At 41.5% G+C, this 24,964-nt stretch overlaps 4 protein-coding genes across 4 annotated transcripts in view; all 4 read right to left on the bottom strand.

Annotated features, from left to right (window-relative positions):
* The window catches only part of LOC128381855 (semaphorin-4G-like), a 52,044-nt gene extending 49,655 nt beyond the window's left edge, over positions 1-2,389 (bottom strand). The window contains exon 1 of the mRNA XM_053341879.1: positions 2,322-2,389. The gene's annotated coding sequence lies outside the window, so the exon portion shown is untranslated. The remainder of the gene's footprint in view (positions 1-2,321) is intronic.
* A 2,832-nt stretch (positions 2,390-5,221) lies between these two features.
* On the bottom strand, positions 5,222-6,618 carry LOC128381466 (T-cell differentiation antigen CD6-like). The gene is made up of 4 exons (XM_053341485.1): positions 6,447-6,618; positions 6,016-6,303; positions 5,685-5,773; positions 5,222-5,577 (listed from the first exon to the last, which is right to left on the bottom strand). The coding sequence occupies exons 1-4, from the start codon at positions 6,562-6,564 to the stop codon at positions 5,458-5,460; spliced, it is 615 nt and encodes a 204-aa protein (XP_053197460.1). The 5' UTR covers positions 6,565-6,618; the 3' UTR covers positions 5,222-5,457.
* An 11,224-nt stretch (positions 6,619-17,842) lies between these two features.
* Positions 17,843-22,995, bottom strand: LOC128381853 (scavenger receptor cysteine-rich type 1 protein M130-like). Its single transcript, XM_053341878.1, has 6 exons — positions 22,987-22,995; positions 20,074-20,379; positions 19,548-19,832; positions 18,278-18,583; positions 18,012-18,085; positions 17,843-17,917 (listed from the first exon to the last, which is right to left on the bottom strand). Exons 2-6 carry the CDS (start codon positions 20,189-20,191, stop codon positions 17,843-17,845), a joined length of 858 nt encoding a protein of 285 aa, XP_053197853.1. The 5' UTR covers positions 20,192-20,379; positions 22,987-22,995.
* Positions 22,996-22,999: 4 nt separating this feature from the next.
* On the bottom strand, positions 23,000-23,773 carry LOC128381852 (scavenger receptor cysteine-rich type 1 protein M130-like; the record flags this gene model as incomplete). Its single annotated transcript, XM_053341877.1, has 2 exons — positions 23,479-23,773; positions 23,000-23,286 (listed from the first exon to the last, which is right to left on the bottom strand). Coding segments are annotated over exons 1-2 (405 nt in total), but the record flags the coding sequence as incomplete, so codon positions are not given.
* Positions 23,774-24,964: the final 1,191 nt, after the last annotated feature.

Below are 24,964 nucleotides of genomic sequence, written 5' to 3'. Positions count from 1 at the left end.
GGGAGGATGGAGGAAGGAAGGAAGGAAGGAAAGGAGGGAGGATGGAGGAAGGAAGGAAGGAAGGAAGGAAGGAAAGGAGGGAGGATAGAGGAAGGAAGGAAGGAAAGGAGGGAGGATGGAGGAAGGAAGGAAGGAAGGAACGATTGAAGGAAGGAAGGAAGGAAAGATTGAAGGAAGGAAGGGAGGAAGGAAGGAAAGATTGAAGGAAGGAAGGAAAGATTGAAGGAAGGAAGGGAGGACAAATGGAAGTAACGAAGGAGTGAAAGGCAGATGGAAGGAAGAGAAGACAGGACAGAAAGAATTTTTCTTTCCTTCCTCCCTTCCTTCAAACCTCCCTTTCGTCCTTCCATCTTTTCATCATGTCTTCTCTTCCTTCCTTCCTTCCTTCCTTCCTTCCTTCCTTCCTTCAATGCACCGGCCCACATCAGATCATATTGGTCTGTATGTGGCCCTTTAATGAAGATGAGTTTGACCCCCCTGCTGTAATCTAATTAGAAATGTGACATGTTTGTACTTGTTTACACATCTTCACATCTTCATCTCAGAGGGAAATATTGTACTTCCTGCTCCACTACATTAATCTGACAGCTACAAGTCACCTTTAAAATGAAGACTTTACAACCAAAGATATATGCTCAACTTAATAAAATATGACAACGGTTATAGTTTAAACCAGCCAGTAGTTCGATAGAGAGCATATAGAGTATATCAATTCATTAAATATAGCTTCACCTCGACCTGCCACAGCACTGAAATACTGTTATAATCCAATCATATAATATATATAACATAAAATCCTTCCTCTGTCCTTCCTTCCTTCCTTCCTTCCTTCCTTCCTTCCTTCATCTGTCCTTCCTTCCTTCCTTCCTTCATCTGTCCTTCCTTCCTTCCTTCATCTGTCCTTCCTTCCTTCCTCAGATCTAAGTTCAGCTGTTAGGGTAAATGTTCCCTCCTTCTGTCCTTCCTTCCTTCCTTCATCTGTCCTTCCTTTCTTCCCTCCTTCCTTCTTCCTCCCTTCCTTCCTTCCCTTCCTCCCTCACTCCTTTCCTTCCTTCTTCCCTCCTTTCCTTCCTACCTTCCTTTCTTCCCTCCTTTCCTTCCTCCTTCTTTTCCTTCCTTCTTCCTCCCTTGCTTCCCTTCCTTCCTCCTTTCCTTCCTACTTCCTCCCTCCTTCCTTTCCTTCCTTCTTCCTCCCCTGCTTTCCTTCCTTCTTCCTCCCTCCTTCCTTTCCTTCCTTCTTCCTCCCTTCCTTCCCTTCCTCCTTCCTTTTCTTCCTTCTTCCCTTCTTCCCTTCCTTCCTTCCTTACTTTAGGTGCAAATGACATAACTAGTAAGGCCTGTTTAAGGGTTAAACAGCCAAACAAGTGCTTTTATTTCTGATACTTAAGATCATTTTTGCTTTTAATACTTTCATACTTTTACTCCAGGAAGGTTTTGAATGCAGGATTTGAACTTGTGATGCAGTATTTTTTTTTAAACTTTTGCTCAAATAAAGACTTTTAATGGTGATGACCCAAATCATTAGCATAATAATCATTATTAAAGCCTTTGAAGTAGTAGGTTACCCATCTTAAGCACCCTAGTTAATGAACCTATTAAACTCATTTTTTGACTTTGGTAGTGTCCTTTAAAAAAAAACAAAAAAAAGCTCATTCATATCCAATTAAAAGCAGACTTGCAGCTAATTGATCAAGTTTAATTAATTTGAATGAACCACTTCCATACTTCTACTCAGTAATCTTTCCACTTGTTTTTGCCTCATGATGCTCACATTCACTTCCAGCCTCAATAAAACATGCACACAGCTCCAATTAAGGTCAAATAATTAACATAATTAAAACATAATTAATACACATCTCCTAGCAACGCAGCCAACTCTCAGGGAAGAAATAAGCCTCACATTGCATCAGCATCACATTCATTCCTGCACTCAACTTCTATATTAAAACGAGGCTTTGAGTAACAACTGGTTAAACTGTCGTTGAGGCAGTTCCCCGCTCCAGTACACGCGCAAACATCCGCCTCGTGAGCACCTGTCCGACCTGGACTGCAGCACGCGCACAGAGAGAGAGCGAGCGAGCGAGCGAGAGAGAGAGAGAGAGAGAGAGGTGGAAAAAACAGCAGCTCTCTCTCTCTCTGTATTATAGTCACCTTCACCTGTGTGCAGCGAGAGAAAGTGGAGGAAACATAAGCAGCAGCAGAAGAAGAAGTCTCTCTCTCTCTCTCTCTCTCTCTCTCTCTCTCTCTCTCTCTCTCTCTCTCTCTCTATATATATATATATATATATATAACGATATACTAATAGAGTTAGACTGACTCACCTGCTGGTTCTCAGGACTCCTCTCCGATCACCGAGCTCCTCCACTCTGATACTGCTGCTGCTGCTGTTACCCAATGATCACCATGTCTCCTCCTCCTCCTAGCTCTCTCTCTCTCTCTCTCTCTCTCTCTCTCTCTCCCTCCCTACGTGTGCTCTCGAGTTAAAATTCAAAATAAGATGTATTGGCATGGCAGATAATAAATCTATATTATTGCCAAAGCAGTACAGAAGATGATTAATATTGACAGATGATTACAAATCTCTCTCTCTCTCTCTCCTTTTCTCTCTATCTCTCCTTTTCTCTCACTCTCTATCTCTCTCTCTCTCTATCTGTCGCTTTCTCTCACTCTCACACACACTCTTTTTCTCTGTCTGTCTGTCTCTCTCTCTCTCTCACACACACACACACACACATCATTTAATTTTATTATCATTAACCTTTCGTTGTAGTGTTTTTTGAAATAATAAAACAAATATTTAGGATAAATAAACACTTTAAAGATCCATCCTGGTAAAATGATGGATTATTGTTTCTCTTATATGAAAAGGCTTTAATATATTTCTAATGTGTGTAAATCAGTGGTATTACTTCCTGTCTTGGTCTGGACACTCATGAAAAAGAGAAATAACTAACAGTAAAATGAACAAAAGAATACTTTGTGGGAAAACTCAAATGGTATAAAGTACAATAATGGCTTTATACTTCAGTGCTGAGAGCAGAAAAACTACGTAAACTATGTCAAATATAAGAGAAATCTTTTTAATGGTGTTTTTCTTTATGAATTCTCTGAAAGCTCAGCTCCTGTGAGTCTAGTTAAATATCTATCTGTGGTTCATGTCTGACCTCTGCTGGACGAGACATGAAAGTACAAATACTAAAAAGGTATTGTCCACTAACAACTTTTTTATCCTCTACATCAGAGGTGTCAAACTCATTTTCATTCAAGGGCCACATACAGCTCAATTTGATCGCATGTGGGCCGGATCATTAAAAAGATGGAACTTGTAGAATTGAAGCATTTTATTGCAAGAAACCGAAGAAACCCATCGTATCTCATATTTATGCACATATCAGACGTCATTAGCCAGAAAACAAACATTTCCTGTTTTTATGACATTATTAAACTTTGCATGTAATGGTCTCTCTTTCACACAACCATCTCTCTCTTCTCGCTCCACAGAGGCTGATACCCTAACCCTAACCATCCTGTCTTTAACACTTTACCTAAAATTACCTTACAGTCCTCATCAATTAGCATTTACCATTACTCCACTTATTACATTTTCTGTTAAATTCCCTCACGACTCTTCTCTCTCGTTGGGTGACCACAGTTCTCTGCTTGCAGTGGTTTTACAGATATACATATTATTAAGATAAGGTATTTGAAATCAGTTACAAATGTAATGTAAGCTGGGCAAAACTCAGTTCAGCACTTGCCTGCGTTGTGCAGTTGTGTGTCATTCAAAACATAAATGAAAAATATAATAAAAACTGGAAAATATTGCATACAAATCAAAACTATTGCTCAGTACTATTCAAAACGTGCTTTAAATTTAAATTCTCTCAAAACAACAATTAAACATTTGATTTTACTCAATACGTTTTTCTTTTATTCACTTAAAAATGTAATACTTGGAAAATAGCAATAACACATTTAAGCTGAATAGTAGGGGTGTGTATTGGCAAGAATCTGGCGATACGATACGTATCACGATACAGGGGCAACGATACGATATGTTGCGATACTGTAGGAACAACGATATATTGAGTTTCTTTGAAATTGAATTGAATTGTAAGAAAACTGTAGCACATAACACACACAATGCTGTTACATGCTTAACATCAGCTTGCTGAAGAAATACAAGCATTTGCAGGATTTTTGGATAAACAAAAAAAAAAATACGTTAACAGATTTCTTGACTCTGTTAAAAGGTTATCCCTTAACTGTAATAAGCAGGTTCAACTGAAGTTGAAAAAGAAAATGCAAAGTCACTGCAACATCTGCTCTTTAAGTGCAGGCTGAAGAAATTAATATCTGCCTTTCAGTAAAAGTCTCAAAGGGATCATCCCTATGTTCCCTGGGTCCTATGTTCCCCGCTTTGTATGTGACCGGGGAACATAGGGATGATCCCGTCTACAGTTAGCCAGTTAGCTGATTTAGCTGCCGAGTAAGGAGATGAGTTAGCCGCCGAGCTAGCAGCCGAGTTAGCCACCGAGCTAACAGCGGAGTTAGCCGCTAAGCTAGCAACCGAGTTAGCCGCGATCAGGGAACATAGGTACGCTCCCGTCTCAAATACTTACTACTAATTTGTAGTATTGCAGAGTACTTGACTCTGGCGTTGCAGAGTTTACACACTGCATGGCTCTTGTCGTAGTCGTAACTGCCTTCCTTTGTTTTGAAACCAAAATATGCCCAAACGTCAGCTTTAAAAGCTGCTGGAGCTGCTGTAGGGAGCTACCTATGTTCCCCGGTCACATACAACGCGGGGAACATAGGGATGATCCCTGGCTGTAGCCTCTCGTCCTCAGCCATCGCCGGTGAACTGTGCTAATTTAGCGGTTAGCATGCTGTTTGCCACAGACTGGCACTCTCGCGGGATTTCATTGATCCTTTGGCGCGGAGGACATAATGACTGCTGCCAACTAGCGGCCGGAGGTTTAATTGCAACACAAATTAACAAACGCCGTGAATATTTGCATGTTAATTGTTAATAAAAAAATCGATACAGTGCCGTTGAATATCGATACGGTATCGTCAAATAAAATATTGTGATATTTAAGTGTATCGATATTTTCTTACACCCCTATTGAATAATAAGTATATAATCTATAAAAGGCAGTGAAGTAAAAAAAAGATATAAACTCATCAAACTGATCCGACTGATTTTTAAATGATTTATCCAGATGAGATCATAAAACTCTGGATTCATGAAAATCTGTAAGTAAAAAGTTACAACTGTTCACACGAGAGAGATTAATGACGACTAAATATAATTATAAACAGGTAATTATGTTACAAATGGTCCAATCAGATCTCCTCTCTGCTCTTCTTCTAGTGGGCTTAATAAAGGTCTCACTACTTCCTGTTTTGGAGTGTTGGTGCTGATGATGATGTTTGTTTGGCTCCTCAGAGGTCCTACTCTGCTCCCTGAGCTCCTTCCTCTTCAGCCGGCTCCCCTTCAGCTCTGGAAACACCACGGTTATAATAATCCAGCTCAATGTTCTCCTGTGGGTCTGACTTCTGCCCCCTGCTGGCCTGGAGAGACATGACAACACAGATCTGCATCACTCCTCTCTTCAGTTCAACATAAACAGGCTGAGTGCTTCATTTCAACCAGTCCTCTAAACAAACATGTTCAGTACCTTCAGGATGAAATAGACCGCAATTATGGCCGACGGCAGAGCCACCAGGACGGCCAGTCTGATAAAAATGGTTCTGTAAGGTGTTTTATCTGGATATGATGAGACACATTCAGTCATCACATTAGATCACATGACATCATGAGGACAAAAGCTCCCATCAAACAGAAACTTTAATGATGTTAAATCTCCTAAAATCAGTGAAGTCTGAAGCAGCTTGTTGATTCAGCTCTAAGAGAATAAGTTCATCTGATCCTCTCTGAAACCACCAACTATCACTGTGACAGAGGAAGGAAAATATTACTGTCAGAGATGATGTCACTGATGGACTTACCTGAGCAGGTGATCTCCACAGCGGAGGAAGAGGAATCTGATGATAATGATAAACAGTCCCTCTGGTCAGATTCAGACTGAATACAGTCAAAGCTGATCGACCACACAGATCTGTCTGAGTCTCCATTTCTGCTTCTTGTTGAAACAGCAAAGCCACAGTCCAAATATCTACATATTATAGCTGCTTTCTTCAAGGTCCAGAAATGGGAACTCACTGGTCTCCACTCTCCCTGTTTCACCTCCAGTGTACCTGCACAGCGACTGGCTCCTCCCACCAACCTGACAGGATCTGAACAGAAACAAGAGAGTCATCAGTAAAAGAATAAAGTGAGTTTCATTAGAACAGAAACAAGAGAGTCATCAGTAAAAGAATAAAGTGAGTTTCATTAGAACAGAAATGAAGACAAATCAAAGCTGCAGCTCCTCTTCTACCTGAGCAGGTGAGTCCAACAGCTTTACCAGGTGAGCAGGTTCTTCTCGCTGAGTCTGATCTTCTACAGTCCAGGAGAGCAGACTCATGGCCTCCACACTGGAACTCTTTGGTCCACATTGGAGCCTCCACTTCTCCATAGAGCGCCCCCTGGAGGACTGAAGGAGCCTCACAGCCAAGCTCCCTACAGACTACCTCTGCATCCTGCTGGTCAAAGTCAGCTTCACACACTGAGGACCACGACTGCTCAGATTTATGGATGAAGCTACAGCTAATCTGAATTAGACTCCTCCTGTTTTCCTCTGTCAGATTATTGCTTTCAGCAGTAGCAGCTCATGCTATCAGACCTCAGCTCAGACTACAGAGAACTATAATTATTAACACTGGTCTGAGGTAGGGATGCCCCCTGAAACCTGTTTTTGAGTGCATCACCTATCCTTCTTTGTGGTGAATGAAGGACATGAATCACTTCTGGGTGATAGATCCTGCAAAGAACTTGGGCCTCTGAAACGAGTGTATCGCATCATCACAACCATGAACTCACCAAATGCCTCTGTTGACACAATATCCATAAATGTTCAGATATTTTCAAGGGTTTTGGCAGTCTGCCTTTCACATACAGCTGAAAGAAGGAGCTCAACACCACTGAGAGACTGTCTAAAGGAAGAACTGGACAGAATAATCATGCTGGGGGTGATTACAAAAGTTGCTGAACCTATAGACTGGGTCAACTCGATGGTAATCACAAAGAAAGAATGGAGAACTTAGAATGTGTATGGACCCGTAACCTAAAGCGTGAACATTATCAAATACCCACTCGTGAATTTATGGCTTTAGCGTAAAAGCTGTTGTGTAGTCTATTTGTGTGTACTCTCAATGTCCTGTAGCGTTTGCCTGAGGGCAGCAGCTCAAAGAGCGAGTGTGTGTGTGTATGTGTATGTATATATATATATATATATATATATATATATATATATATATATATATATATATATATATATATATATATATATATATATATATATATATATATACACACACACACACACACACACACACATTTTTTTAACTTAAAATCTGTGCAATAACAGTATGATTTCACACCATTATTACTTTGTACATAATGTTGCTATTATTTAACTATATTTTTTACTACTATTGTCTGTTTGTTTTGTTGCTTGTGTTCTTAATATTCATTGTTCTGTATTCTTTCTATTGATGCTCTTCTATTTTTTTATTGTCCACTTGTTGCTGCAATGATGTAAATGTCCCCCCTGTGAGACTAAGTAATATCTTATAACTATTCTGGATTGTCCACCACTGATGGAGGTGTGAGTAACATCCTCCAGCTCCTCCTGGAGGATCAGAGGAGTTCCCAGACCACATGAGATACATTCTCTGTTTTTACCTGATTGGTGATCATCTTCAGCCTGGAGTCCTGGAGAGAAAATCAGACAATTAATATTTATATTGGTGCAGAGCTGTGAACTGAACAAACACTGTGAGGCTTTCCAGCAGCTCAGAGCTCATCTCAGTGAAAACACAGATTATTGAACTCACTCAGGAGTCATTGACCAGTTTACCACTGACCTGCAACATGGACTACAATATGACTTTAACATCTGTTTTACCAAATATGCCACAGACTGTTATAATTGATATGTTTTCAGTAACCAGAAGATGGAGCTAAAGACCAAGTCAGACTAAAGTGTTTGCTCTCTGGTTTGTAAACCTGGAGACTCTGGAAGACAGAGACAGTCAGCTGGACATCTAGAGTAATCAAACCTATAGTTGGTTTGCTCTGGTCTGAATCAGCTAACATGCTAAAGCTAAATGTAGTTACTTTTTCACATCAGCTGAGGTTAACTTAGCTGATTAGAAGCTGCTCCCATGTCAGCTTTTGATTCAAGTGAAATTCATCTTATTTTATAAGTTAAATACAAGAATGCATTCAAATGTAAGTGGATTCAAATATCACAAATGGTTCATGAACAGACACAAATACTCAATATAACATGAACTATAAAGTTTAATATCCCTGAACAAAGAAAGCAGAAACATGTTTTTGTAGATATTTCATGTTTCCTCACATTCCTGCCGACTGTGTAAACGTAGACTGCAGTATGAGGCACTCTCACTTATTTAGATGTGAATAATAATAATTGTCAAAAAAAGACAAAAAACTGAAGGAAAACAAACGTCTCTAGTGAATGTGTGTGTGTGTGTGTGTGTGTGTGTGTGTGTGTGTATGTACTTGTCTTCCTCCCTTTTGGGGACAAACCTCAAGTCCCCATCATGTAAATCATGACATCATCACAGTATCTGACAGCTGCAGTCACTTCGTACTTCATAGATTTTACATTTAAAACACTGTTGTCAGGTGAAACCTCGTATCACCAAATGTCACATTTGATCAATATTTGGTGAAACAAACTTGTTTTGTTTGGATGACAGGATGCATTTTGTCATCACAATTTAAGTTATTATAGTTTATATGCTGCTTGTAGCTGTGTTCATGCAGTGGACAGCAGTCACTGAATTCTGTTTCAAATGTGACTCATAAAAATAGTAAAACAGTTCTTGTTTCTTGCCTCTTGTTTATCTAATGATGATGTTAACTCCCCTCATTAATCATAGGCATGTTTTGGGTGTAACACGCGGTAAACCAATCAGAGTATCATCTCCCATTCCCTTTAATATCCAGAAGCGCTATGACATTGGCGGATTGCTATTATAACGGCACATTTACCAAGCAATGTTTCAATAATATATCATGAGTTACTTTTGCTGAAAGGAAAGTTGGCTGATGAGCTGCTAACCTCACATTTAATTCATATAAAGGAAGAATATGGAGATATAACCAACCAGTGTGATGAGTGTAGAGGTGTGTGTGGTTATACTGCAGCAGCCTGGTGTCATCAGCTGATTTAATAAACAGTGAGTGGCTGTGTGTAATCAGGCGGGGAGTTCCTGTCCTCTGAAAAGAAGCCAATGCGGAAGTAACTTAGAGCTGCATTCTATCAAAAGGCCACCAGGGGGCAATCGTTTTGTGTTCAAAAAGACTTCCGGCTCTATACAAGTCAATGGAGAATTCACCAACTTCTCACTTGATTTCTAACCTCAGTAAACGTTTTCAAAATGTGTTTATGGTCTCAATCGCTAGTTTAAAGCCTTCTTCAATGCAGTCTGGTGTTCATTTGTGAAATTTTGGCCTCCCTGATTTTATATTTGACGATAAAGCAGGCTACGTGGCTACGTTGTGATTGACAGGTTGATTGACCAATGTCCTTGAGATCCAGCCCTCCCAACCAATCGCAACCTCCCCGCTCCGCCGTTGGTCCCACCCATACTTCCATCCATGGCCCCGCCTCATGCCCATATAAGTAGAATCCGTGTTCTTTTTTTCCCGGCATGCACCTGAAATTTTCAAGATGGCGCTGCCTAGATTCGATACTATTGGCTTCCGAGCAGCAGTCCACAAACCAATGGGTGACGTCACGGATGTTACGTCCATTTCTTATATACAGTCTATGTGTGTAATGGCACTGTGCTCTGTGCAGCAGCAGAGGCTACAGACTTTCATAGGTTGTTAGGACTGTCCACAACGGTGCTCTCCATGTTTTACAATTAATTAAATCTGATAAATATTATGACTAACTAATATGACATGCATTTTTAATATGTTGATGTACATCATAATATGAATTCACATTGTGGTCCTTTTATTTGTGATGTTTTGCACACCCACCTATATAGAAGCATACTGGACTCTTGATAATGCTCCCTTAAATAACAGTAACATATGTGCCAGTGACTTTAAACCTGTTTTTTTTTGTTCAGTAGCGCAATCGCTTTCCTCTGCCTCAAAATAGCAACGTGCCACTAATGCGCCTGACCACAACTCATTTTGAGACCAACACACCCATAGGTGCACAGACTAGTGCAAGTGCATTTGCTATTTAGATAACGTGGGTGCAGGGTGAGAACCGCCACGCCCGCCATCCGCTGTGCGCCGACCGCAAGATGGGGCCCCTAGAGTTTGTTTTCTTGGTTTCCAGTGTTGCACTTCTGTTCTTCTTCTAAATGTTCATAAGTCAGTTTTTCTTGAACAAGATGGTCCACTGGAAATACAATGTGTGCCTCCACTACAGCTTCCATGTTAACACATCAGTTATTAAACTGTGAAAAGAAGCGATGTGAAACTATCAGGACTAAACTGAAGATATTTCACTACTTTTTACTGATAAAGTTTTCCTTCAGTGAACCTTTGACTTAAATTCAGTATTTTTACAAAGAGGTTTTGAGTCTTTCACACATCCATCATTAAAGCAGAGTCCTACCTGAGCTGCACAGCAACACCAACACCATCAGCAGGGGATCCATGACCAGGTAGACCGTCTGTCTGTGTCTGATGGACTTGATAGCTCTCCTCTGCTGATAACATGATCTGTTTCCTCTTCTATCATCATCCAGGAAATTAGCTGATGAGCTGCTTCTCAGAACTGAAGCCACTAACCACAGGTGAGCAAGATGTTACTGTGATAAGAAGTTTGGCAGAGTTACAAGAAGCAGCTCAAGCATGTATGCTGAGGGAGAGAAAAAAAAGGTATTTCATACCAGTCAGTCCTGTACTTGACAGTAAACATGTTGCATGGTGGGCATGGCGGTTCTCACCCTGCACCCAGGGGGGGGAAGGTGGAGGTGTAACTGTAAAGAAGTCATCAAGTAAGTGAATAACGTGCAGGAGTATGTAGTTATTGAGCAGGATCCAGCACAGGGCCTCGGACAGGGAGTTACAGTTTACACCTGAGTGTAGTCAGGCGTACTGAGAAGTAATAAGCGCCATTCCAGAAGACACCAAAAAGATGCCAGAAGTCGGGATAAATGGGATGGACTTTAGAGGCGCTAGTGATATCAGCCTTCGACTACCAGGCTCCAGGCATGTTGGCGGTCCGGCCCTGAACACGTCTATGTGTTAAAACACACGTGTGCTGACCAGTGCAAGGGATCTATTGTTATTGCTCAGATTCATCTTCTTCTTATTATTATTTCTGGTCTTTGTCTCCGTATTGAACAGCTTTTTTGGTGGCCCGAACATATATGAAAACTCATGAAACCTTGCGCAGACACATCTGGTCGGAAATGATATGTTTCAACGTGATTGGGTGTGGTCAGTGGACTCCATAGCGCCCCCAAACGTTGGGTCATGTGATGAAATTTTCAGGACTTTACGTCTCATTAGTATACCTGGAAATTCATTTTGTGAAATTTTTTTACCCAACAGGAAGTCGACCACGTTGTGTGGTGTGCACTAATTTTCATTTTGAGCCGTTTTGAGGACTTTACGATGTTCACAGAATAATGAAACCTGCCATGTAGGTTTCAACTAATGAGTTCTTTTATTTGATACCACATTTGCCCCAAAGTTTGCACCAACAGCTCAGTAGCGCCCCCTAATGCCTTTTCCCATTTATTACGTACTGACAAACTCTTACACACGCCAAATTGGGCACATTTGTCAAGAGTCACGAATATTGTTTTCTGATATAAGAGCAACATTTTAAGTGCCTGTCTGTCCTCCCCCTGGCTGCACCGTGAGACTCTGTTGTCCCCCTGGCTGCACCGTGAGACTCTGTCGTCCCCCTGGCTGCACCGTGAGACTCTGTCCATGAAAGTCAGGAACAGGATCAGAGAGCAGGGACAGCCCTGATGGAGCCCAAAACCCACTGAGACCAGGTCTGAGTTACAGCAGAGAATGTGAACACAGCTCTCACAGCGGTTGTATAGGGACTGAATGACTCGCAGCAGAGACCCCGGTACCCCAAACTCCCACAACACCTCCCACAAGGTCCCCCGAAGGACATGGTCCTAAGCTTTCTCCAAGTCCAAAAAGCACATGTAGACTGGATGTGTGAACTCCCATCACCCCTCCAGTGTCCCTGCAGGGTGAAGAGCTGGTCCACTGTTTCACGGCCAGGACAGAATCCACATTGCTTCTCCTGAATCAGAGGTTCAAAGTTCAGCCGGAGCCTCGTTTCCAGCACCCTGGCATAAGCTTTTCCTGGGAGGCTGAGTAGAGTGATCCCTGATAGTCGGAGCCTCTGGTCCCCTTTTAAAAAATGGGGACCACCATCCCGGTCTGCCAGTCCATGGGACATTGAAGAGACACATCAGCCATGACAGCCCCACAATGACCAGAGCCTTCAGCATTTCCCTTTCCTGAGTCAACCTTTTGCCAGAACTCATCAAATTCCTCCCACACAGGATTTTGCATCAGCAGCAGGTTCTCGGGTCGCCCCCCCAACAGGCACCGATGGCCTTCCAGCTGCAGCTCTGAGCAGCCACCTCCACATCTGAGGTCCTGGACATGGTCCACTCTGACTCCATGTCCTCAACCTCCCCGGGGATGCAGGAGAAATTCCTCGAGAGGCAGGAGTTGAATATCTCACAGATGGGAGCCTCCGCCAGACGTTCCCAGTTCACCCTCACTACTGGTTTAGGTTTCCCAGGTCTGGCCGGCAGCTCGTCCCTCCACCTGATCCACCTCAGCACCAGGTGGTGACTTGCTGATAGCTCTGCTCCTCCCTTCATTCTAGTGTCCAAGGCATACGGCCGCAGGTCTGATGACACCACTACAAAGTGGATCATGGACCTTTGGCCTAAGGTGCTCTGGTAGCAGGTCCACTTCTGAACCTCCTGATGCTGGAACATGGTGTTTCTTAAGATCCATGGCTAGCACACAAGTCCAACAACAATACACCACTCAGGTTCAGATGGGGCCGTTCCTCCCAATCACCCCCCTCCAGGTTTCTCCATCATTGCCCACGTGGGCGTTGAAGTCCCCCAGCAGAACTATGGACTCAGCGGCCGCGGCCCCTCCAGGGGCCAGAGAGTCCAAGAAGGCCGGGTACTCTGAGCTGCAGACACCAGTCAGAGTCTTCCTTCCAGAAAAACAAAATCATGAGGAGGTGACCTTCTCGTTCCGCAGAGAAGAAGGGTCAGAAGGTAAGAAGGGTCATCAAATCTGAATTCTGTGTTGAATCCCAAGAGTTAAGAGCAGACCAGCCCATATCAAACTGAATGGGTGGTCTTATTTCACAGTTTATGTTAGTGGAAACATCAGAGACCCAAATATATACACATAAGCACTCAAAAGTGACTTTTCATAATTTAGACCCTTCAACTGGACTAAATAAAACTGCGAAAGAAAACCTGAGGTCGAATTTTGAGTTGAGAACCAACCGGTCGAGGCAGATGGTTGCCCACCTAGAGAAGTTCAGATCTCCTCGAGGTTTCTTCTCATTAAAGGAGAGTTTTTAATTGCTGCTGTCACCAAGTGCTGCTCACCCTAAGATAAGTTATGTTGGGACTTGGCGCTATATAAATGATTATAATATATAAACTGATTCATTAGCATGAAGCTGAAATATACAATAAATGAGGACTGAGTGAACATTCAGTAGAAACTGATTTCAGAGGGTTAAAAATCAGACTTATCCATCGACTTCGAATTGAAGCATTTTATTGCAAGAAACCGAAGAAACCCATCGTACATCTCATATTTATGCACATATCAGACGTCATTAGCCAGAAAACACATTTCCTGCTTTTATGACATTGTTAAACTTTGCATGTAATGGTCTCTCTTTCACACAACCATCTCTCTCTTCTCGCTCCACAGAGGCTGATACCCTAACCCTAACCATCCTGTCTTTAACACTTTACCTAAAATTACTTACAGTCCTCATCAATTAGCATTTACCATTACTCCACTTATTACATTTTCTGTTCAATTCCCTCACGACTCTTCTCTCTCTTTGGGCGATTTCTGCTTGCAGTGGTTTTAAAGATATACATATTATTAAGATAAGGTATTTGAAATCAGTTACAAATGTAATGTAAGCTTGGCAAAACTCAGTTCAGCACTTGCCTGCGTTGTGCAGTTGTGTGTCATTCAAAACATAAATGAAAAATATAATAAAAACTGAACGTGGAAAATATTGCATACCAATCTAAACTATTGCTCAGTACTATTCAAAACGTGCTTTAAATTTAAATTCTCTCAAAACAACTCAACTAAACATTTGATTTTGCTCAATACATTTTTCTTTTATTCACTTTAACTCAAAAATGTAATACTTTGAAAATAGCAATAACACACTTAAGTTGAATAATAGGGGTGTGTATTGGCAAGAATCTGGCGATACGATACGTATCACGATACAGGGGCAACGATACGATATGTTGCGATATATTGCGATACTGTAGGAACGATATTTTGAGTTTCTTTGAAAGAATTTAATTGTAAGAAAACTGTAGCACATAGCACACACAATGCTGTTACATGCTTAACATCAGCTTTCTGTAGAAATACAAGCATTTGCAGGATTTTTGGATAAACAAATGAAAAAAATAAGTTAACAGATTTCTTGACTCTGTTAAAAGGTTATCCCTTAACTGTAATAAGCAGGTTCACATTTCTGAAGTTGAAAAAGAAAATGCAAAGTTACTGCAACATCTGCTCTTTATGTGCAGGCTGAAGAAATTAATATCTGCCTTTCAGTAAAAGTCTCAAAGGGATCATCCCTATGTTCCCCGGGTCCTATGTTCCCCGCTTTGTATGTGACCGGGGAAAATAGGGATGATCCCGTCTACAGTTAGCCAGTTAGCTGAGTTAGCTGCCGAGTTAGCAGCCGAGCTAACATCGGAGTTACCCGCTAAGCTAGCAACCGAGTTAGCCGCGATCGGGGAACATAGGTACGCTCCCGTCTCAAATACTTACTACTAATTTGTAGTATTGCAGAGTACTTGACTCTGGCGTTGCAGAGTTTACACACCGCATGGCTCTGGTCGTAGTCGTAACTGCCTTCCTTTGTTTTGAAACCAAAATATGCCAAAACATCAGCTTTAAAAGCTGCTGTAGCGGCTGTAGCCTCTCGTCCTCAGGCATCGGCGTTGAACTGTGCTAAGTTAGCGGTTAGCATGCAGTTTACCACAGACTGGCTCTCTCGCGGGATTTCATTGTTCCTTTGGCACGGAGGACATAATGACTGCTGCCAACTAGCGGCCGGAGGTTTAATTGCAACACAAAAATTAACAAACGCCGTGAATATTTGCATGTTAATTGTTAATAAAAAAATCGATACAGTGCCGTTGAATATCGATACGGTATCGTCAAATAAAATATTGTGATATTTAAGTGTATCGATATTTTCTTACACCCCTATTGAATAATAAGTATATAATCTATAAAAGGCAGTGAAGTAAAAAAAAGATATAAACTCAAACATCTGGACTGATTTTTAAATGATTTATCCAGATGAGACCATAAAACTCTGGATTCATGAAAATCTGTAAGTAAAAAGTTACAACTGTTCACACGAGAGATTAATGATGACTAAATATAATTATAAACAGATAATTATGTTACAAATGGTCCAATCAGATCTCCTCTCTGCTCTTCTTCTAGTGGGCTTAATAAAGGTCTCACTACTTCCTGTTTTGGAGTGTTGGTGCTGGTGATGATTTTTGTTTGGCTCCTCAGAGGTCCTACTCTGCTCCCTGAGCTCCTTCCTCTTCAGCCGGCTCTCCTTCAGCTCTGGAAACACCACGGTTATAATAATCCAGCTCAATGTTCTCCTGTGGGTCTGACTTCTGCCCCCTGCTGGCCTGGAGAGACATGACAACACAGATCTGCATCACTCCTCTCTTCAGTTCAACATAAACAGGCTGAGTGCTTCATTTCAACCAGTCCTCTAAACAAACATGTTCAGTACCTTCAGGATGAAATAGACCGCAATTATGACCAACGGCAGAGCCACCAGGACGACCAGTCTGATGATAAATACTGTTTTATCTGCATCTAATGAGACACATTCAGTCATCACGTTAGATCACATGACATCATGAGGACAACAGCTCCCATCAAACAGAAACTTCAATGATGTTAAATCTCCTAAAATCAGTGAAGTCTGAAGCAGCTTGTTGATTCAGCTCTAAGAGAATAAGTTCACCTCATCCTCTCTGTATGCTGATGATGTTCAACAAAAACCACTAATGTGTTCACAGCTGCTTTGAAAGAATGAATGAACGTCTGCTGATTCTCTCCTTAAAGCTCCTGACTGCTTAAAATGATTCAACTGATTGTTAACAGTCAACATCTTTACAATCCTGATCCTGGTGAAGCTCTGAGTTCATCATGTAAAGCCCTGTTTATTATCATTATAGGGCTTCACTTTTAATTTCCACTACAGTTTCCACACAGTTGTTATGGTTGAATACTGTTAAAGAAGCAGGGAAGGAAACAGTTTACAGCTCCTTCATCAGATTGTGACTCAGCTCTCTGTAGGTCACAGAGACGATTGGCTGAAGCAGCAGCTCTGTAAATACAGAGAGCTGATGAATCTTTCATCATAGCCATAAAGAAGATCTCTCATTGAGCCTTTGCTTTCTTACATTGAACCAACCAAAACCAGCATAACGTTGCTGTTGTGTACTTTTAAACAGCATGCAGGTGTTTGAAGTGGAGCTGCAGGGTTGAGTGGAGTTGTGTGGGGAAGCTAACAGCTAACACAACACCGTCCTACAGCCGCTACCTCTGTAGCCGTTTACTGACGGAGCAACTCTGTCCTCCATTCAGTGTCCGGACCTTTTATACAGAACAGTGAGGAGGAATAAAGTAGTAGTATGCCTGCATTGAACTGACTCTCAAAGGAGAGCAGCACAATGACAGCAAACAGCAGCAGAGACTAATGTTAGCTGAACCTTCGTGCAGCAGACACAGACAGGTGTCACAACTTAACTCAGTCATTTAGAAGCAGTAATAGTCTGCTTGCTTTCAACACAATTTTAACAATTTATTGGTATTTGGAATGTAGAGTATCACGTTGTATATAATTATTATTATTATACCTTTGTAATTCTCATCGGATCTGCATTGATCTCTTATATGGCCTTTTGGCTGTCAAATTGATGGAAATCTGTGAGAGCGACGGAGAACTTTAATCCCTGGATCATGGTTCTGACACTGAGCTGACAGAGAGCAGCAAACTGCTCTGTTTACACTGTGTTAATACAAATGATTAAATACCATATACATACAGTATATTGTAACTCTAAACTGCTACTACTGCTGCTTTCTCTTGTAGTGTGAATATCCTTAAAGGTGCAGATTGTCTCAGTTTGAATCAATGAGCCTTCAGGAACAAGCTAACTTCTCTACCCTTTAGGATGCTGTCATCCTGGATAAGTTTACAGTTCAGTCCAATGGAAACCACCAACTATCACTGTGACAGAGGAAGGAAAATATTACTGTCAGAGATGATGTCACTGATGGACTTACCTGAGCAGGTGATCTCCACAATGGAGGAAGAGGAACCTGATGATGATACACAGTCCCTTACTGCAGATCCAGACTGAAGACAGTCAAAGTTGATCGACCATAGAGATCTATCTGAGTCTTGATATCTGCTTCCTGTTGAAACAGCACAGCCACAGTCCAAATATCTACATATTATATCTGCTTCCTTCAGGGTCCAGGAACTCCAGAGCAAGCCAGAGGAACTCACTGGTGTCCACTCTCCCTGTTTCACCTCCAGTGTACCTGCACAGCGACTGGCTCCTCCCACCAACCTGACAGGATCTGAACAGAAACAAGAGAGTCATCAGTAAAAGAATAAAGTGAGCTTCATTAGAACAGAAACAAGAGAGTCATCAGTAAAAGAATAAAGTGAGTTTCATTAGAACAGAAACAAGAGAGTCATCAGTAAAAGAATAAAGTGAGTTTCATTAGAACAGAAATGACGACAAATCAAAGCTGCAGCTCCTCTTCTACCTGAGCAGGTGAGTCCAACAGCTTTACCAGGTGAGCAGGTTCTTCTAGCTGAGTCTGATCTTCTACAGTCCAGGAGAGCAGACTCATTGCCTCCACACTGGAACTCTTTGGTCCACATTGGAGCCTCCACTTCTCTATAGAGCGCCCCCTGGAGGACTGAAGGAGCCTCACAGCCAAGCTCCCTACAGACCACCTCTGCATCCTGCTGGTCAAAGTCAGCTTCACACACTGAGGACCACGACTGCTCAGACTTCACCTCCAGTCTGCCTGAACACAGACTAGTCCCATTCACCAGCCTGACAGAGTCTGGAGAGAGAGAGGACCATCATTAGTTTTGGGAATATTTAACTGCAACATTCATACCTATAAACTTTCACTGAAATTAAAAGCAACAACTGATAAAGAGAGAGAGCACATTCATACCCTGACTCAAGTCTTTATCTACAGAAAATAGTTCATGTTATCTGTATGATTTTAAAATGTCTTATTCTTGCTCCATCTTGTGGTTGAATGTTTCTGTTTTCTACTGAATCTTTACTTTAACAGGAAAACCTCGTTAAGATTTAACTTCTCTTTTGCAGGAGAGTCCTGGCCAAGACAGGCAGCAACAGAAAGTTTCAGACAAACAACATAAAAACCAGTAATACAGACAGACCTCTGTAACATGAAGAATGACACTGTGGTGGACAGCAATGCATGATATCAGAAAATAAAGTAGATCAGAGCACCGTGGTAGCTGAATGGTTACAGCACCACATAACCACAATGCCACTATCAGCTCCTGCACTTCTTCTATAGAGAAAATCAAGAACATTTTGTGTTCACGAAATGGTTTCTAAGCTCCATTTTCTAAAAAAAATGTTCATGGATCTTTAGATCTGGCAACTTTTATGTGGCTGATTGCAACCTCAGAATGTCTTAAACCTGTCTATGTGTTACATCCTTGGCCTCCTGGGGTAGGGGGAGGGTTGTTTTTTTGTTTTTGTTTGTGTTTTGTTTTGTTTTTTTGATTAAATACCATATACATACAGTATATTGTAACTCTAAACTGCTACTACTGCTGCTTTCTCTTGTAGTGTGAATATCCTTAAAGGTGTAGATTGTCTCAGTTTGAATCAATGAGCCTCCAGGAACAAGCTAACTTCTCTACCCTTTAGGATGCTGTCGTCCTGGATAAGTTTACAGTTCAGTCCAATGGAAACCACCAACTATCACTGTGACAGAGGAATGAAAATATTACTGTCAGAGATGATGTCATTGATGGACTTACCTGAGCAGGTGATCTCCACAATGGAGGAAGAGGAACCTGATAATGATACACAGTCCCTTACTGCAGATCCAGACTGAAGACAGTCAAAGTTGATCAACCATAGAGCTCTATCTGAGTCTTGATATCTGCTTCCTGTTGAAACAGCAGAGCCACAGTCCAAATATCTGCATATTATAGCTGCTTCCTTCAGGGTCCAGTCAGAGGAACTCACTGGTGTCCACTCTCCCTGTTTCACCTCCAGTGTACCTGCACAGCGACTGGCTCCTCCCACCAACCTGACAGGATCTGAACAGAAACAAGAGAGTCATCAGTAAAACAATAAAGTGAGTTTCATTAGAACAGAAACAAGAGAGTCATCAGTAAAAGAATAAAGTGAGTTTCATTAGAACAGAAACAAGAGAGTCATCAGTAAAAGAATAAAGTGAGTTTCATTAGAACAGAAACAAGAGAGTCATCAGTAAAAGAATAAAGTGAGTTTCATTAGAACAGAAATGAAGACAAATCAAAGCTGCAGCTCCTCTTCTACCTGAGCAGGTGAGTCCAACAGCTTTACCAGGTGAGCAGGTTCTTCTAGCTGAGTCTGATCTTCTACAGTCCAGGAGAGCAGACTCATGGCCTCCACACTGGAACTCTTTGGTCCACATTGGAGTCTCCACTTCTCCATAGAGCGCCCCCTGGAGGACTGAAGGAGCCTCACAGCCAAACTCCCTACAGACCACATCTGCATCCTGCTGGTCAAAGTCAGCTTCACACACTGAGGACCACGACTGCTCAGACTTCACCTCCAGTCTGCCTGAACACAGACTAGTCCCATTCACCAGCCTGACAGAGTCTGGAGAGAGAGAGGACCATCATTAGTTTTGGAAATATTTAACTGCAACATTCATACCAATAAAGCTTCTTCTGAATTTGAAGGTAACAACTGATTAAGAGAGAGAGCACATTCATACCCTGACTCAAGTCTTTACCTACAGAAAATAGTTCATGTTATATGTATGATTTTAAAATGTCTTATTCAGGCACCATCTTGTGGTTGAATGTTTCTGTTTTCTACTGAATCTTTATTTTAACAGGAAAACCTTGTTAAGATTTAACTTCTCTTTTGCAGGAGAGTCTGTGGCGACCTCTACTGGTGTTACCAGTGTGGTCAGTGTGGATTGCTGGTTGGCAGGGGGTTGGGCCAGCAGGTAATCGGGTAACTGGAAGCACCTGGGCCAGTGATCTGGTTTCCTATGTAAGCAGCTTCTCATTCATTATCTCTCTCTTCCCTTGCAGACAGAGGCCTGTCTTCCTGGGTGATGCGGCAGCTTTAGTTTGTGTTCTTATGGTTTCCTTTTGTGCACCATACAACATCCACACACACCATACTTACCATGCATGCATATCCTACACCACTGATCTTCCACACCTCATGTTGTTGTATTTCCTAAGTTATCCTTATGATTGTGTTAAATAAATATCATTTGTTATTCCTTTAAAATGGTGCATCTCCATTTGTTTGTCATGGCCTTGAGCCAGCTGTGACAAGTCCTGGGGCCTGTTTCAGGAAGCAGGTTTAACTAACTCTGAGTTAAAACCTTAACTCTAGGTTGACCAACTCTGAGCTGTCAAACTCAGAGTTTTCTGTTTCAGAACAAGTGTTAACAGTTAGTTTTATCAACTCTGAGTCAAAGTAACTCTGAGTGAAGCTCCTGCATGAGGAGATACCAAGCCCTCATCAATGGAGCACAGATAACATGATTCACCATGACAACAGGAGAAACAAAGGGCTCAGTCCTCCTACTTCTCCCCAAAGGAGTTAAAAATATTAATGAATACATGCAGATGATGAGTACCGGTATATTTAAGAAAAGACAGTCAACAGTGAGTATTAATGAAAAAAAAAGACAAACATTTTGTCTCGAGTGGTTGACTTATTCAACATTTATATTCTATGTATGTGTGTGTGTGTGCGTGACACATTTAACATTCATGCAGACCCCAACAGGTACAAAACGTAGGCCTACTTGGCAGCAACTGAATATGAAATATAAAAATATAGCTCAAACAAGTAAGGTATTGATTACAAGCAATTGTGGTGTTGTTTAGCCTGCCCTACCTCATTAAACATTTAAATGCTACATTCAACATGTGCTATATATTTCAGTAGTTGATGAAATCTTCTAAGCAAAAAAGAATCAATTTTTCAGCCATCCCAACACTGCCAGTATTTAATATTGTCTATTTGAAAGCAACACCTACATGCCTTTATACATACAACACTACAAAAGTGTAAACGTTTCAGTGCAATAGTCAAATTTAGTTTTATGTTTGGGCACTTTCACCTTAATTTAACAGTAGCTGGTATATATATAGAGAAAGTTCCTCACTGGTATTGAACCAGCAACACTGTCACTATGAAGCATGAGCAGTAACCACTTAGCTATCAATCACCTTCAAATGCTGCATTTGTGACAGCCCAGACGGTTGCCTTGGAAACATGAACTTGAACAGAGAACTTATTCTGAACTGAGAGCATGTCCATGTGGTGTCGTACAGACGATACGAGGGCTGAGAATATTGTTCAGATAAATTATCGATTGTACAGAAAAATGGAAACACTCAAACAGAACATCAGAGATAAAACATCCTAGCGGGGTCCGATCACCCTCTGACGGATATTTGTGCTTCGAATTTGTGCTTCAATATAAACTGACTCTTTAAGAAACACACCATGTCTGACACCTCCTTCAGTCTGCGGGCTTCAACTAAAAAGGAGGAGAAACTCAGGGTTAGTTGAAGAAAACCTGCCAGCGAGCAGGTTAGGTTCACAGAGTATGTTGCCAGGGTAACTGACTCAGAGTTAAGCTGAACTGGCTTTGTGAAACCGAAAAACCAGAGTTTCCCTCATCTCAGGGTTAACTAACTGAGAGTTTTCACTAAACCTGCTTTCTGAAACAGGCCCCTGGTCAAGACAGGCAGCAACAGAAAGTTTCAGACAAACAACATAAAAACCGGTAATACAGACAGACCTCTGTAACATGAAGAATGACACTGTGGTGGACAGCAATGCATGATATCAGAAAATAAAGAAGATCAGAGTACCGTGGTAGCTGAATGGTTACAGCACCGCATAACCACAACGTCCCTGATTCAACTCTGACTGGAGACCTTTGTTACATTTCATACCTCTCTCTCTCCCCCTTGTTTACTGTCTACTTCTCCATCATCAGCTTTTAATTACGGCAGAAATACCTCAAAATGATCTAAATAAATAAGATGTAGAAGTTTAAAAGGAGGAGTCTCTCTGTTATTAGGTATCACGCCCCTCATAACTCTGTTCACAGTAGAATAATGGATGAAGCTACAGCTAATCTGAATTAGTTGGAAACCACCAACTATCACTGTGACAGAGGAAGGAAAATATTACTGTCAGAGATGATGTCACTGATGGACTTACCTGAGCAGGTGAGCTTCACGGTGGAAGAAGAGGAGCCTGATGATGATACACATTCCCTTAGTGCAGATCCAGACTGAAGACAGTCAAAGCTGATCGACCATAGAGCTCTATCTGAGTCTTCATTTCTGTTTCCTGTTGAAACAGCAGAGCCACAGTCCAAATATCTGCACAGTATAGCTGCTTCCTTCAGGGTCCAGTCAGAGTAGAACCAGTCAGAGGAACTCACTGGTCTCCACTCTCCCTGTTTCACCTCCAGTGTACCTGCACAGCGACTGGCTCCTCCCATCAACCTGACAGGATCTGAACAGAAACAAGAGAGTCATCAGTAAAAGAATAAAGTGAGTTTCATTAGAACAGAAACAAGAGAGTCATCAGTAAAAGAATAAAGTGAGTTTCATTAGAACAGAAACAAGAGAGTCATCAGTAAAAGAATAAAGTGAGTTTCATTAGAACAGAAATGAAGACAAATCAAAGCTGCAGCTCCTCTTCTACCTGAGCAGGTGAGTCCAACAGCTTTACCAGGTGAGCAGGTTCTTCTAGCTGAGTCTGATCTTCTACAGTCCAGGAGAGCAGACTCATGGCCTCCACACTGGAACTCTTTGGTCCACATTGGAGCCTCCACTTCTCCATAGAGCGCCCCCTGGAGGACTGAAGGAGCCTCACAACCAAGCTCCCTACAGACCACCTCTGCATCCTGCTGGTCAAAGTCAGCTTCACACACTGAGGACCACAACTGCTCAGACTTCACCTCCAGTCTGCCTGAACACAGACTAGTCCCATTCACCAGCCTGACAGAGTCTGGAGAGAGAGAGGACCATCATTAGTTTTGGGAATATTTAACTTCAACATTCGTACCAATAAAGCTTCTTCTGAATTTGAAGGTAACAACTGATAAAGAGAGAGAGCACATTCATACCCTGACTCAAGTCTTTATCTACAGAAAATAGTTCATGTTATCTGTATGATTTTAAAATGTCTTATTCTTGCTCCATCTTGTGGTTGAATGTTTCTGTTTTCTACTGAATCTTTACTTTAACAGGAAAACCTCGTTAAGATTTAACTTCTCTTTTGCAGGAGAGTCCTGGCCAAGACAGGCAGCAACAGAAAGTTTCAGACAAACAACATAAAAACCAGTAATACAGACAGACCTCTGTAACATAAAGAATGACACTGTGGTGGACAGCGATGCATGATATCAGAAAATAAAGAAGATCAGAGTACCGTGGTAGCTGAATGGTTACAGCACCACATAACCACAACGTCCCTGATTCAACTCTGGCTGGAGACCTTTGTTACATGTCATACCTCTCTCTCTCTCTCCCCCTTGTTTCCTGTCTACTTCTCCACCATCAGCTGTTAATTAAGACAGAAATACCTCAAAATGATCTAAATAAATAAGATGTAGAAGTTTAAAAGGAGGAGTCTCTGCCCCTCATAACTCTGTTCACAGTAGAATAATGGATGAAGCTACAGCTAATCTGAATTAGACAGAGGTGTTCACAAGTCATTTTTTGCAAGTCCAAGTCAAGTGTCAAGTCTTTGAGCGAGAGTTTGAGTCAAGTCTCAAGTCTTTGAGGGTCAAGTCCAAGTCAAGTCTCTGCTTAAGAGTCCAAGTCAAGTGTCAAGTCTTTGAGTGAGAGTCCGAGTCAAGTCTCAAGTCTTTGAGGGTCAAGTCCAAGTCAAGTCTCTGCTTAAGAGTCCAAGTCAAGTTTCAAGTCTCTCGCAAACACTAAATTAAATTCAAATTCTATAAGCTCTGTAAAATCCTCTATATCAGACAGTATTGATGATTGTTTCACTAGAATCTACACCAATGTGATGTGGAGAAAATACAAAGGATTATTTCAATTTCATAACTGTATTTTTCTTTAACAAGAGTTTTTTTTTTTTAACAATGCTGTACAATACAATAAAAGAAATATATCGCACCAACAATGTATTTTGATAACAGGCACGCATTTTGCATTTTAACAATAAA

Source organism: Scomber japonicus, chromosome 20 (genome assembly GCF_027409825.1).
Source record: "Scomber japonicus isolate fScoJap1 chromosome 20, fScoJap1.pri, whole genome shotgun sequence".
Classification (NCBI taxonomy): domain Eukaryota; kingdom Metazoa; phylum Chordata; class Actinopteri; order Scombriformes; family Scombridae; genus Scomber; species Scomber japonicus.
This window is presented reverse-complemented; position numbering and strand designations above follow the sequence as displayed.

What these genes read in the sequence shown, in the direction of transcription:
- LOC128381466 (XM_053341485.1), bottom strand. Translation starts at nt 6,564, where the DNA reads ATGTGGACCAAAGAGTTCCAGTGTGGAGGCCATGAGTCTGCTCTCCTG. An exon ending in TGTTGGACTCACCTGCTCAG is followed by an intron (nt 6,304 to 6,446) that starts GTAGAAGAGGAG and finishes GTTTCTGTTCAG; the next exon opens with ATCCTGTCAGGTTGGTGGGA. An exon ending in TGTGGAGATCACCTGCTCAG is followed by an intron (nt 5,774 to 6,015) that starts GTAAGTCCATCA and finishes CATCATATCCAG; the next exon opens with ATAAAACACCTTACAGAACC.
- LOC128381853 (XM_053341878.1), bottom strand. Translation starts at nt 20,191, where the DNA reads ATGTGGACCAAAGAGTTCCAGTGTGGAGGCCATGAGTCTGCTCTCCTG. An exon ending in TGTTGGACTCACCTGCTCAG is followed by an intron (nt 19,833 to 20,073) that starts GTAGAAGAGGAG and finishes GTTTCTGTTCAG; the next exon opens with ATCCTGTCAGGTTGGTGGGA. An exon ending in TGTGGAGATCACCTGCTCAG is followed by an intron (nt 18,584 to 19,547) that starts GTAAGTCCATCA and finishes CTCTCTCTCCAG; the next exon opens with ACTCTGTCAGGCTGGTGAAT.